Genomic DNA, 15563 nt, shown 5'->3' on the forward strand with positions numbered 1-15563 from the left:
ATTTGGAAAGCTCTTCTTCCCAATGTCCGTTCCAACCCTTAGACCTCCTCATTCAAAATACAAGTCAAAGGACTTCTGAATTACCAGCTGCAACAATTGTCCAGAAGACAATATAACTAATCTTTTTATACCCTAGAGCAGGGTTCTCCAAAGTTGGTCCTGGAGGGCAATATCCATGCCAGATTGTTAAGATAACTACATGTATCTAAATGGGGATACGCTAAAAATCTTGCATGGATCCGGCCCTCCAGGACCGACTTTGGAGAACCTTGCCCTAGAGACAATACGGCTATCTCATTTGCTCGAGACATTTTCGGGATGCAACTTATGTTCTCGCTACATGTTCCTCATGTTTGGTTTCGCTCTTATTGTATTGGGGTTGGTTCACTACAAATGTTTAGGATGTTTTACTTGCTTAGTGACTAATCCTATCCTTTTTCTGTTGTACAGTGCTCTGCTACCCTTTTCGGGCCATGTTCGCACTTTGTAAAACTTTACAAATAATAAAAATAAAATATACAAATATGTTGAATTTGTACCTATCTGTTCTGATGTGACTGCCGGGGACACGTAACCAGATGTTTCCTCCTTGCTGAGTTCGACTTTGGTGCTGGAGATCGACTCCTGGACGATCTGAACCGCCTCTGCATAATCCATCAGTCTCAAGGCATCTAAAAGTTCTGCTATTGTACCGCCAGATACCTGTGAAATGGGACGACAAAGTATTAAAGCACATAGTACGAAGCCATAGGTCATTGAAAGTTATTCCAAACCAAAAAAGTATAATGTTGAATTTGTCAGCAATGTCTTGTTGTCAGGGTCAGTCTTCAGCATTTGCGAGCTGGGCCCCCGCTCAGGGCACGCACCTCCAGAGCAGTCCTACTATGGCTTATGTCCAAAGAAACGCTTGAAACACTGTTTACTGACCGCTGCTTATACCGTTGTCTGCTTTTTAAGAGCGTTTTTCATGGCACGCCTGAATATTGCACCTTTCACCTTCCTCCTATTTCTACTTTACAATGCATAGACAATTAAAGAGGACGAGTAGAAGCACGCAGCAAATGTGGTTTTGCCAGGGGCGCTCGGTGAGCAAAGGCCAGCTCTGCTTATAGCTGTTGCCCGTGCCAAGTGATCAACATAGTCCCCAGACACCCCACCGTAGAAACAAAAGAAGGGATATCATATATCTCGACAAATGAGGCGCAGGAACTGGTAAGAAATGCATCAAGAGGTGTCTTAATGGCTAGGGCAGCCGATCTTGCAGCTGGGAACCAGGTTCGAGTCTGGTGAGAGGCTAAAACATCCTGTGATTCTGGGAAAATCCCTTAATCTCCCTATGCCTAAAAATTAATGTGTCCATCTATAATGCAACTGGTGTTCACGTAAAGTGCTCTGATACCTTCCGGTCAAGTTTGGCTATATAAAACTGCTAAAAAAAAATTAGAAGGGCAGTGAATTCCTTCCGCACCTGGGGGCATGTTCAAAGTCCTTCATTCATTAGTAGGCAAAGGTGCAAATTTTGTACTCTAATCCCCTCGGAAGCCTCTCCATAAAGGCAAGCAATTTCAATGAAATTCTCTTTTTGAACTGCAGACACAGAAGTCCACTTAGCATCAGTGTAATGTGTTCCTACCTGGCCGCATTGGTTACCAACCCCTCTATCCTGTGCTGAACCAGCTTTATTTAATGAGCAATTTTGTTGGGCGAGTTCCTACACTGAGGAGCAGTGGTCAATTGTAGTACCAACTGTTACAAGATATTGTTCTTGGAGAAAAAGGATAACCGGTTTCAAGAGCTTTAAAATGTAGTCAAAGTTTACTTCTTGGACTGTATGGAATGAAACATCAAACCTGGCGCTGTGGTTTCTTCGTGGTATGCATTGGGAGATTAGTGACTGAGATTTAGGGATCTCTCCTACAGATTAATTTTCCCGATGACAGAAACACCTATATTTTACAGCCACAAGAGCAAATGTATTATAACATATCTGCTCTTTGACTCACCCAAAAAATCGCAACGGTCTGCAGGTGGAAAACCAATCGATTAAAAATAAAGGCAAGTGCCATCCATACGTGTATGAAGTTACAAATCACTGTTGCCTGGAATTCAAATTTAATGTTGTTACAAATAGGAGCTTCCAACAAAATATTAGGTATCATTAGAGTGTTCAAGGCAGGCCTGTATAGAGAATATTTTAAAAAGAGCCCAGAGAGAATTTTATAAAGAAAGTAAGATTCGAGCATGCTTTTCTTCTTGCCATGTTATGAAGTACCTACAACACATTTGGTGTAAAAAATAACTCAATTCAGAAAAAGTGTTTTCATTGGTTTGGTGTAAATTTTTTCAATAGTTTTTGAGATATGAACTTTCCCAAAAGTTTCTGAGCGGCCTTTGAACTAACCGTTAGTTCAAAGGCCACTCAGAAACTTTTTTGAAAGTTCATATCTCAAACTCTATTACACCAAACCAATGAAAACACTTTTTCTGAAATTAGTTCTTTTTTACACCAAATTTGTTGTAGATACTTCATAACATGGCAAGACGTCTTTTATACATTTCTGCCTTTTAAAATCACGATTCCAAAAACTGCAAATCTTGTCAATCACATTAAATTTTTTTAATGAAATATGATTAGCTGATGATGGAGAATATGGAAAATGCTATAAAAAACGAAAAAAGATGTTTACTCCAAACACCATATGCAACAGGGGGTGGGCACAATTGCAGGCTACAGGCAAGGCCTTGCGGGCATCATCCCCAGTGCACAGCCAGCGGCAGTGAGCAGCAGGGGTTGTCCGCCTGCTGAGAGGTGGCCTCAAAGCTGGAAACAGGGCAATCTGTGCAGACAAAACCTGCAGCTTTCAGCCAAAGGCCATGTTTGAGAGAAAACTCTTTTCTCTCACAATAGAGGGTATGGAAGGTGGCCAAGAAGCTAAAATGAGAGCACATTTTCTATAAGTTCATACTGTCTTACTCAGCCATGCGATACACTATGATGTTCTGAGTAAAACATGTCCTTCCAACAGCAACAGCTGCTGCCAGTTGATTTCCCAGAGTTCTAATATAGCTTCACCACAGTGTTCTAATGAACAACCAGAGCGCTAACATTCTGTATTTATGATAAACGTGTGACAAACATGAACATCATCCTGATAGAATCAAATGTGCAAAACTGATAGCATTTTTTGTTGTTGTTGAAAATATTAAAATGAGAGGGAGGGAGGTGGCATTTTGTCAAACAAATTATGGTTAGTGCCCTAGAAAGCTAAAATGAGGACATTTTCTAACGAGAACTCTCTATCACAACCATGCCAGTAAAACATTTTTACATGCAGATTGAGACATTAATGTTAGAAATGGGATTTCTGGTTGGCTAGGCTATTCGCCTAAGCCAGGCAGAACTCACCACTCTAGTCAGTGAGTAATTTGGAATACAATACGTTCCTCATGAATGACTCTATCGCAATACACCTTAAACCTAAAAAAAAAATATGAACAGCCTATATCACAAATACTGACCATCCTTGCTGCGTTATTCTGCAAGTACTTTTAATGTTGTATCTATTTTTATTTTTTCATTTGAGAAAAGGTACAATAGTTACAATCGCAGAATTCAATAACTGGCATGGTATCATGGGGGGAGGGGGAGAGCGGTGGAGGAGACAATCATACACTAACAATTTACATATAAGTCAAATAACTACTCCATGTCGCTACAAATGTTACCTCCAATAGACCCTAGTGCCCCTTCCTCTATGTAAAGTTCTTATGAGTCAGGCACCGCACCTGTCGTAAGGTGCAACCCCCGCAGATATATTGGGCAAGTGAGTTCCCCAAAGGAATCAAACAGGTATTTCAGACAGGGTCTCCACATTTTCTCAAAATCTACTACCGCTGTCAATTTCTCCATGGCAAGCAGGTCCCAGAGCTTATGTATCCAATCTGTATGTGTGGGTATGGTGTCTGTATCCCAACGCAATAGCAGTACCTGTTTGACGGCTCAAAGTGCCAGTATTATGGCTCTGCCCCTAGCTGAGCATAGAGGGTATTTCATAGCGTTGGGTAGACCTAATAGGATATAGTTAGGGAAGCGGGGTAGCTCAGTGCTAATCATTGTGTCTATATCGGTGAGGACTTCGGACTGCAAGTACTTTAAAATATATTTTCAAAATACATTACCTCATAGTTGTCTAAAAGGGTTTTTGAAGGCAGGGGACTCAACTTGAAGGCGTTGTTTAGTATTCCTAGACCCAAGTTCTGTGCTAGAGTCGACCAGTTCTTCTTAGCATCCGGCACGTCTAACAATTCGTAAAGTTTCAATTTGACATCTTCATTGAGAGTTTGCATGTCTCCTGGATAAGATAAAAATATTGTACTTTTAAAGGAATGTTCCTGTTACATGATGGCTGCTGCTTATCAGAGCGTTTGTTGATAATTCTATGGAACCATCTAAAGAAGATCCCAGAAAGCTTCAGAAAAAAATGCCTGTCCCTGAGGAGGAAATTGGCAATTTCCTTTAAAGGATATGTGGACACACATACTTTCTATCCCCAAATCATAAAAAGAAATGACATTCAGTAGCACACATACATATTTTACAGCAACATTTAACTTGGGCACTGAATTACTTTAGTGGTACTGATACCCTCTGTAACTGATTGGATTATACTCAACTATTCAGAACCATGTGCCGCTTTGCCCTATGGGGGTGTGCACTGAGATGCTGCTGCATAAGTACCAGCAGCGGCCCGTGCAGGTAAGAAAGGTGAGGCCGGGTTATGGGGCTGAGGATTTAGAGAGACGATGCGGGGAAATTAATTATTTATTTAATTTTCCCTCGTGGTCGACTGTCGAATACCCGCGCAACCCGGTCTCACCGCTCTTACCTGCACGGGCCGCTCCTGATAAGTAAACCAACAAGTGCATGTACACCCAGCTTACAATGGTGTTGCATCATACGAGTCAAAAGAGCTAGTACACACATTAAGTGTTTCACAGTCATGAACAGAAGAATGATCACATAAGTCCACGGCGGCTGAGATTCACAAAAGGTTGTCTTGTCCACAAAAATGTACTGCATGTTTGCTTGATTCACTTATTTGTCCTTGCCTTCTTCAGAAAGTGCATCAGGTTTAAATAACTTTGCCACTGCTTATTCATATCCTGCTCTCTTCACTCTTTCGCTCAGGTTCTACTCTACGCATTCCCGCTTATTGTGTCTTCTCCAGTAGTTTCTACTCCATTACCTCCTTGGTCCACTAGCATGGACTGCTCTTTTTGTAACGCGCAGTGCTCCTACTTGTCGCATCTTTCCGTCAAGCTAACAATAAACCCCTTTCCCCATCCTTCAATATTTGCTCTGACCAGGTAGCTCTACTTCCACTTCTCCTTGTGCTGTAGTAGTCCACCAATGATGATTTCTATTATTGACTTGTTCTTCTCCCTACTTGCCATAAAGTCAAATATTTCTATGTTAGTCATGGTACTATTTATTTATTATGTATTGCAGAAGATAATTGTGAGGAAAATGGAAATGAGTGTGATTTCTAATATTGTCTGCATTTTCCTGGAGCAATGTTAATATAAAACAGACCGGGACATAATTTGTATGAGGTAGGTGGGCGCAGGGGGGAGCGGCCACAGGCACTCTCCAATAACCAGTTCAAAATACATGTAGTACGAACTATGGGCCTCATTTATGAGAAATGACGCATCGCTGTGTGAAAGCAGCGATGCGTCACTTATCAGTGCGCACTCCTTGCGACATTCCTGATGCTTCATATTTAATGTGATGCATCATGTCGCAAGGAGTTACAGATACGTCAGTATTTCTGACGTATCTGTAAGCGCAAAAGTGACGCATTGCTGGAGTGTGTCACAAAAGTGACGCAACTCCAGCAATGCGTCCTTGAAAGGGCCTGCGTCAGTCTTACGCCTGCTGTGAGGCAGGCGCAGGATTTTGACGCAACGGTGTCCTAAAAGTGACGCAGTGAAATCTCATAGATTTCACTGCGTCACTTCTACGACCCTTCCTTGCGTCAATACGCCCCCCTTGCATACATTATACCTGGCGCAGGTATAATGTGGCGCAGGGGTTTACAAAGTAACGCATCTACCTAGATGCGTCACTTTGTAAATATGACGCAACAAGGCGCATTTTTTACGCCACTGGTGCGTCACAAAAAGTGACGCACCAGCGGCGTAAAAGTGACGCAAGGGCTCATAAATGAGGCCCTATGTGGTTACAAAACATAACAGTGAGAAACTGAACAGCGAGGAGGTTAGGAATAAACACATAACTAAAAAAAGTATAAATAAATGAGCAGGGAAATACGTAAGATAAAGAAGGGGTGGAAACTAAAGGAGGATATAAAAGTAGGAGACCTACAGTTGTTACAGAAAATTATTTAATTCACATTAAATAATTGAAACTGAACACATTGAATCATCATGAAACTTTGAGGGGTATTCTCAAAAGTGTTTACAACATGTATAGGAAACTGAATTACAATTTAATGAACCTGGAATTAGTGCGACAAAAAGTGGAGTGACATGGGCCAATCAACTTAGAAAATGGGCATAATAAAGGATGGAATGGGTGTTAAAATCGTGTCGTATTAATAAAGAATAAAACAGGAAAGGATGCATTATTTTTCTTTTACTAATCCCCAGTTAACACATTCAAGTTATGCAAGTAAATTATGTATAAGGTGGTTAAGGAAAATGGACAAAATACCGAAAGGTTCCTGTGAAATCTGTGCAATGCATGTTATGCATGCTAAGATTAAGTGCTGGTAGACATGTGTGGGACTTACCAGAAAGTCACTACTGTGCTCTGTACCCTTGGTTAGTGCTGCCAATCTACTGGGATCAGTCCTCTCATATCCCACAGTGCTGGAAGATACCAATTCTAGCAATGTCTTGATTTAAAAAAAATTATTCTACAGTTGTTACACCTTGTGGTTCAATACTTTAATCCTGCTGTGTGCATTGTGATTGCTTCTAGCCGTCAACCTTTTCGTTATCGAATTTGTTGCCAATATTTTGTATTAGAGTCTGCTATGGTGGCCTTATGTCAGCAAGAAAATTTGCTTAGTAGACAGCACTCCTTTCCAATAGACTTAGTCTTTGGGAGGCTGATATATTGCCTCACTACATTGTCGTCCATCAGAACAGAAAACCGCCCAACATTAATGTTAATATTGGAAAAGTCGATCTACACATTGATACTTGTATGATAAGAACGAGATCAAATCATTATTATCGAATTTGCCCATCATGAACTCTCCATCAACCTTGACTCAGAAATATGTGGTTGGGCAGGCTCTGAGACCTAGGGATGAGGTTACTGATTGATAGGTCACAGGTGGGGTGACACTTAGCTGACAGACAAACGTGTGAGCAGGAAACTCAGATCAATCCCACAGATAGGTAGAGCGACACCACAATGGTCCAGGGATATTGTCCCCAATAAAGTACACATGGCCAGAGGTGTGCACACATTCCCAAACATATCATGAAGTCAGATGTGACACGAAGTTAAGTGCAAAAAGAACAATTGATGGAAAGAATGCAGAACAAAGTCATAAATTCACCCCAGTACAGAGATCTGGGCCTAAATCTATCGTTTTTTTGCTCACAATGCCATTCCAGTTTGGACCCAGCCATATGCAAATCAGTCTTGATTCTGCGCTCAATGGGAACAGTCCAGCCCGAACTGCCAGGCCAGGTATTCCCTGGACTGGAAACAAGCATCCTAGGACCGGTTTCGGGCTTTCAGAGCCTAGTGCCTAGAGCCTAGTGCCAATAGAGATCAGATAGACACCACCGTGAGTGGATAACCTGCAAGGCTATTAACACACAGAGGACATTATCCAGAAGGAAAGGGTAAGCAAGAATGCCGGACACTAAGGCAAAAAAGACTTAGTATGCGAGCACCCCAGTGGTGTGTAGAATCCACGATATACACACAAGAGACAGGAATTTCGACACACGTACGTGGAGTGACTAAATAGGGGAGTAATGCAAGCGCCACCATGGCCCCGGAGGGCTGCATAATAGTTAAGAATGCAGAAAAAATAACAGGTCCCTGAGGGGGAGGAATCCTGGTCTCCAGTGAGACAGCTGAAACCTACACCACAAGACTGCCCATAAAGGATAGAAAGAAGGCACAGAGAGAAGCCTGGCACCAAAAGCCTACACCGCCACAGACCGACACGCCTACTAAAATGGAGAGTGTTGATAAGAATACACACACAGTAATGCTACTTAAAGAAGCACTTGTGCCATAATGGGAGTAAGAACTCACACCCAGTAAAACATCAGAGGTGGAGCACAGACCCAGACCAGAAAGGCCTAGACCAGAGCCACCCTTTGAAAACAAAGAATATGCACAGGACAGGAAGGCCCTGGCAAGGAGGAGGAGGAGGAGGAGCCAGTCAATGGCGTCCCAAAAGGCAAATTTAGCCGGAGCAAATACACACAACGTGTAGAGGGACCGGAGTCCCGAGCTAGTGGATGCAAACACATCGCAGCCTTATGACTCCAACCACAGAGACTCCCGAGTGGACGGATGCAACGGAACAGGAGGGTCCTCCAGCTCCAGGATGGAGGGTCAAACAAGCGGATCAGTGGGAGCCGGCCGATGTGCCATAGCACAATCCACGGGGTCCCCGAGGAGGCCCGTGCCCACGTTCCGAGAAGGATGTAAAACAATGACTCCGCAAAAGGTAAAAATGGTTCCATGTTCCCCGCACCCTGGTAGAGAATATCCAGCAAGGCTCTGAAGGACTAGAGATTGAGGGCGGCTCCATCCTGAAAATGTCTGCAACCCTGCATACAGCCCTGACCAACGTCCACTAGCCTCCGTGGCCCCGCGAGGCGGTTGAAATCAAGTCATCAGTAGGTGATGGACGCAAGCTAAACCAGCCACATAATAGAGGCTCAGCAGCAGGATGAGTAGGCCAATGTTCCACTGGTGCCTGCTCTGGAGAACAGTGAAATGACTCAGCGGGTGGTGAACCCACCGGGACCACATCCTCTACCACTAAAGCTGGAGACGGTAACGGTGTCGATCAGCGTAGAGCCGGAGACCTTTGAAAAAGCCCCGACTGGTGGAGTGGCCCGAGTCAAGCGGGCGATCTCCGAAAAGTTCTCAACACCTCGAGTGAAGCCGCCATCGGCGACCTCCGAAGGGGCCTCGACTCCTCGAGTTGAGCCGCCTTCGGCAACCTCCAAAAAGGCTTCGACTCCTCGAGTCGAGCCGGCGACCTCCGAAAAGGACTCGACTCCTCAGGTCGAGCCGGCGACCTCCGAAAAGGCCTCGACTCCTCGAGTCGTGCGGGCGGCCTCCAAAAAGGTCTCGACTCCCCGAGGTGAGCGGGCGACCTCTGGAGAGGCCTCGATCTTTCGAGTGGAGCCGGCGTCGGCGACCTCCGAAAAGGTCTCCAGTCGAACCGGCGACCTTCGAAGACCTCGACTCCTCGAGTCGAGCCAGAGTCTGTGACCTTCGAAAAGGTCTCTACTGTCCGAGTCGAGCCGGCGACCTTCGAGAAGGCCTCGACCGCTCGTAATCGGACCGGCGTAGACTCAACATTCCCGAGGTGGAAACCTGCGGGAGCGTACGCCGAAGCAGTGTCGCGCACAGCGCTGCAGCCACCTCCAGCGATGCAGCAGGGAGCCTCGGAAGGCTGTGCGACAGCGCTATGGAAGGGCTAAACATCGTGGGATGCCCCTCAGGACCGTGTCCCGACATTGCGGTGACTCTAGGTCAGAGTCAGGGCACTTGGTTGGAGCCGAGGGTAGACCCCTCCGGCGGTGTCACAACCTGAGTCCCTACCCCCCCTATGGGGCCTGGAGGCGCGACAGGGAGGGGGGGGAGCAAATGCTTACCTGTGACGACTCCAGTGTCAGAGTCAGGAAACTCGGTTGGAGCCGAGGGTAAACCCGCCGGCGGTGTCCCAACCTGAGTCCCTACCCCCCTGTGGGACCTGGAGGCGCGCCAGGGAGGGGGGTAATGCTTAACTGAGGTAGGGGAATGACAGCGATGATGCCGGGACTGACCCCGCCGCGTGGACGACTCTGCTGCAGAAGGAGACCTGCATCACGAGGGATCCGTTCGGGACATCCGGGCAGGTTCATGGGGCAAACGTCGCACTCCATGGAGTGGTGGTGCTCTCTCAAGCACCATATACAGAGTTTGTGTGGATCAGTCGCTGACATCTGTGGCGTGCAGGACCGGCACGGTTTGAAGCCCACAAGGGGCATCAAACACACTGTACCTGGACGCAAAAAGCGTCGAAAAGGCCTGTAACAAACAATAACAGGTCCGCGTTCGGACGCAGAAAAAGAAGAAAAACGGACGTCTGCACGCCGGGAGGGGCTTATATGGCTTTGTTGACGTCACTTCCGTGGACGACGTCAGGACGGAGCCGGGCGATGCCACCTCCCGGCGTGCAGAGGTATTGTTGGGAAAAAGAGATCCCCCCAGGGGATATTCTAAGTTAAGCAATCTGCGGCTAGATGTCTATATCAGATACCTTGTTCAGACCAATTGTACTTTGAGTCAGTCCTCAGACCCGCTTCTGTAACTGTACAACTGAATGCAGCGTTTAATTAAACCAAGTGTTCCTATTTTGCCAAACACCTCGTCTTTTGTTTTTTCAAGGTAAATTCATATTGGAGCAACAATGGAGTGATACAAAGTATCACCCTCCTAATTACTAAGTGGATTGGATAGGAATGCAGCCTATTACATGCCGTCTACCCTAATCGGGTGTAAAGGGGCTTGTTCATGTTTGTACCAAGGTGAAAGGAAAACGGAACACCGATAAGCATATATGATGTTACAATGCGATCTTTTAGATTGCAGTACATTACATTGCTGTTTTTACAACGCAAGTCGTTACAACGACTTGCACTGTAGGGCGCTGGACTTAGGAATAGTATGATTTACTATTCCAACTCCTGCCTACGTACAACAGGGAAGGAGTTGGAATAGTAAATCACATTATTCCTTAGTCTAGAGCGCCCTCCAGTGCAAGTCGTTGTTAAGGTAGTTTCCCACCGATAATGGTGCTTTAAACCATTACAGCCTCTTCTATTGCAACATACTGAATTGCCACAGTAAAATAGATTAAACAACACAATACCTTGTGCTAATGGGTCATCGTAGGCCACTTTCGATTCATATGGTTTCCCATTTAATATATCATAGACCTGAAATGGGGAGAAAAAAAGTGCCATCAGCGCAAACATTGGGTAGGATCAACAACACACGTTAGCAGTGCTACCTTCTTTACAATAGATTCCAAGTGACATACATCAAGCATAGACAGCAGAGTGTGGCCAACAGCACAGATGGGTGAAAGGGAAGCACTGTGTGGCTCTAGGCATACTGTAACAAGATAGTGAGGCCCAAAAGATAGAAACCGATCTGTGGTTGCTAGTGCCTCACTAACCAATGATATTTTAAGCAGGGTGCATAATTTCTTTTTTTTTTAAAGCTGCCTAAGAGGGCATTGCAAGAACATCTAAACATTTCCATTCAATGTATGTATTTATAAAGAGGGGCCTAAACACAGCAGTAACAGAATGCTGCATAGATAATAAAAATCACATTACATCACAACAGAGGGTAAGAGAAAGGCAGAATAACACATGGAGCAACAACAGTGAACTGATTGATATAATTAGAAATTATTAAAAAAAAGAATACTGTTAAATAATGTTAATATTTGATTTGGTCAATAACAATAATCAAACCATCACAAAATGCAAAGTACGATGTAACAAAAAGCAATAAATAAACACACATAATACATTTCGGCACTGCTCAAGCGATCACCAGGGCCGGTTCACACACTTTGTTGCGCCCATAAGTTGTAATACAGGCACAAAACATTGCTCTGCTTCAGCAAATTCTTAAATTGGCATAGGTAAGGTTCATAGGGACCTTCGTGCAGCGGAAAAAAATCTGCTGATAAGGTAGGATTCTGTGGTACCAAGTTTAGTTTAACTGATGAGATTGAGCGCGTGGTTAATGGCCATGCAATGCGCTCTTAACACCTTCAGATGTGTGGGTTTGTTGGCGTTCACGAGCATTCGGCATAGTGGTTCCATCTTGGGACACACGCGTGACAATAATGCACTCGGAGAGGAGAAGAAGTAATCATACAATTTTTAAGATGATCATAGATCTCCATATAGTTTTTCAAAATGCAGGTGAATCATGTGTATCATTATTGATCCATACGACACAGCACGCTCACCTCGTCATTGGCGGCCATGTCAAGAGGCGTTGTTCCAGGAACGATACCTTCATCTTTATGATTTTCTTCCTGGGTGACTTCCGGGTCATACAGAGGTTCATAGTTTTCGATTAGAGGGTCAGCTCCTATTAAACAACGAAACAAAAACTTGATTCTAAAATTGGTGCCACTGGTGAAATGTATTTTACTAAACTACCAGCAAGACTCAGCAATCTAATTGTTCAGTACATGAGAGCACGGTATAAATGGATAGCTTGGAATTTGTCCAGCAAAAGATTATCCATCTTAGGTCCAGGAGATGAAGAAGATTGAGGCTTAAAGCCACATCTTTACGATGCAACTGAAGAGTCAGCGGTATCTCAGTGGCAGTACTGCAGCTCTAGAGTTCCCATATCAATTCAAACCTTCTCCCCAGAATCTGATAATCCAAAGAATCCTAATGTATGGTTAAAGGTGGAACTCAAACACTGTAAGGATTACATTCTGACCGCAGAGCCGACAGGCTCCTTGAGCCAGTCAGAACCGCAGCAGTCGGTTCCTCACACATCAGTCGGACTGACTGCATTGTAATGTGGCGGTCTGAGCACTGCTTCAGATGTGGGCGGGACCGACACCGACGAGCCGTCGGTGTCAGTTGCCGTCGGTGTCAGTCCCACCGACATCATAATGAGCCCCCATGTGCCAGATTAGTCTCTAGGTGACAAACTCTAATATTAAACATGCTTGGGGATTCAGTGAGGTAAACAAAAACACACATTAAGTTGCCTAGCAAATATTGGAATTCTGTAACTGATTTTAGCTTTGATCACCTGCAAAGGGTAGCTGCTGTTTTTGCCGGAAATTACGCATTCAATTTTGGAAGACACCAAGAGACTGACTACTGTTCTTGCAGGAAACCACAATCATGAGTTTCCCTAACATGAGTGTCATATACCCACCGCGCATCCAGCAAAAGCTGGAGACCTCTAGTTTGGTTGACCAGAACAATAACCTGAGTGTGCATGAGATATGATAGCGATTTCTGTGCATGCTGTGATATATTTTATTTGGCAATGAAAAGAGGATACTTTGGTACCCGGGGAGTAGAGAGTGCAGATGTTTTTTCCATGTTGGAAGGAGAATGGAGTGGGCCCCCAAGAACAAAAATACTGTACTATCTTCATGAGCATTCAGAGAATCCCTGTGGTTGGAGGCCATCTAAACTCCTGAAAGATTTACCAAGGCAAGAAGTATTGCTAGTTCCTAAATTTCTTAATCCGTTCGTCAATTAACATATTCTACATATGGTTGGCGCCATGTTCTCCTGCATCACACTTGCACTTAAGTTCAGTGTCATGTACTCAACAGTACACGCTTTTGATACACAAGCAGTGCTCCGGTGTGATATACTTTATGAGGGGCACTGGAATTCATGAGCTAGCCCCATCATGTAGGGGGCTTTGGATTAATAGCTAGAAACAGGTTATTTGTTTACTCTATTTATTGTCCAGAAAAGAGAATTTCGAACAGAAAAGGTGTACACTGAAGTCGAATGCTAATAAAGTTTTCAGGGAGCGTGTGAGAACACCAACAAGACTGATAGTAGAGGACTGCATATGGTAGTTGACAATAAAAAATACCAATTAGTATTACTATTAAAAGAAAGGGTTGTGCAGTTGGAAATGTTGGTAGATTTTGAAATCTGTTACGGCAACTAAAGGGACAGGGTAATTTCAAGGGCCTGGGACTTAGTTGATGGAACACGATGGCGCAAAAGGGAGACTAGGCATAGATAGGAAGTGGTTAACAGACTAGCTATTGAGTAGCAAAATATTGAGGCAAGGCTCCTGTGAGGGAGTTCAGGGATATGCCATACATTGCCTTGTACACCAGCAAGAGGGGCTCAATTAGAGTCCCACTGTTGGTAGATAATCAACTCACTTGATGGTGATCAGAGGTGGTTTGAGGACACATTTTTGAGGAGTCTCACACGCAGTTTTGCAATAATGAAGCATGCACATTACCAGTGAGTTGCAGTGACAGTATGGAATGGTAAGTGAGAGCAGGTCTTTTTGAGATTTAGGAGCAGAGATCTGGCATCTGTAGTTATGGTAAGGGTGAATGACTCAACTTGCTTCTTTGCGTCAAACAGAACTTTGAGGTCTATGGTGGTAAAAAGACAGGGTGAAAGCGTCAGAAGGGACACGTTCCTTTGAGCTGCTGGTAGGGAAGCAAAGACATAGTAATACAGAATCTCTGTTGTTAAGGATTTCAACTTCTTTCTAGAGGTGGGTGGCTGCTAAGCAGTTACCGATTTGGCTGGGAGTTGGGGTGAGTAAGAAAAGACTCTTGGAGAGTGGCATGGGGTTTGCTTAGACCTCAATTCACAGTGCACTCAACTGCAAGGCTGGGAGAGCATCAGATGTAGACTTCAGTATAGCCCAGAAGGCATGGCCTTTCCACTGAATGGTAAAGCCAATGGTCTGGCAGGCTTGTCCAGTAGGAAAAGCTCACTAGTCTGTGCCATACTTAAGGAGAAGTGTAATGACTTTCAGTACATGACAATCAAAGTTCTGGAACTTAAGAGAAGGGTGAATTCCAGAGTTCATTTTACCAGCACAAACAATTCTTTAGGCAGTGGACTGGTTAAGCTCCAAGAACTGCAAACATAACTGGAGTACAGAGGCCCCAGCCAAATGGGAAAACAATAGTATAAACCCCCCTTCAAGCTAATTGTGTAAGGTAAACGCATGGTGTTGTCAAAGTAACAAGAGTAATATATCAATTTCAATTAGTCTTTATTCGATTATAAACAATCATAAAAGACACATGTACAAAAAGACATTAAAAAAAACAAATTGGCTTGATAAAACATATAAAATATCCCGGATAAAATCAATAAAATCCAATTACAAATCTTATCTCAGTACATACAAGGATTTGTATCATCAAGGATAAATAAGGTCGCAGCCAAAAGATACATCCACAATTAGATGTAACAGGATATTCGCAAGGAATAAGCACATATTAACCTGTTTATATTAGAGAGTACTGGAGCACCAAGCTCAGCAACCCTGTTACCTGATGGAAAATACAGTATTAAGGTGATTACATAAATATATAATTGCATAGTTTCATAGTTACATGGTGCCCTGCATCCCAATCCTTCTAATGGCCCACGTCCAGCTCCAAAATTTTTCCATAGATCTTGTTTCCATTTTGGCGCAAACTGGCTTGAGACATTTTTAATGAGGCGCCTATGTATGGCAGACGAAGAGGATATGCAACAGAGTCTCTTCCTCACATAGACAGGAG

At 44.0% G+C, this 15563-nt stretch overlaps 1 protein-coding gene across 3 annotated transcripts in view; it reads right to left on the reverse strand.

Annotated features, from left to right (window-relative positions):
* Window positions 1-15563, reverse strand: part of NFKB1 (nuclear factor kappa B subunit 1) — a 398216-nt gene that overhangs the window by 5664 nt on the left and 376989 nt on the right. For all 3 annotated transcript variants that reach the window (XM_086961580.1, XM_086961582.1, XM_086961581.1), the window contains exons 20-23: window positions 12270-12394; window positions 11151-11217; window positions 4180-4352; window positions 540-702 (exon numbers count right to left, since the gene is read on the reverse strand). In XM_086961580.1, the coding sequence (XP_086817706.1) occupies window positions 540-702; window positions 4180-4352; window positions 11151-11217; window positions 12270-12394 (528 nt within the window). The remainder of the gene's footprint in view (window positions 1-539; window positions 703-4179; window positions 4353-11150; window positions 11218-12269; window positions 12395-15563) is intronic.

This window comes from Lissotriton vulgaris, chromosome 3_1, assembly GCF_964263255.1.
Source record: "Lissotriton vulgaris chromosome 3_1, aLisVul1.2, whole genome shotgun sequence".
NCBI classification, from domain to species: Eukaryota; Metazoa; Chordata; class Amphibia; order Caudata; family Salamandridae; genus Lissotriton; species Lissotriton vulgaris.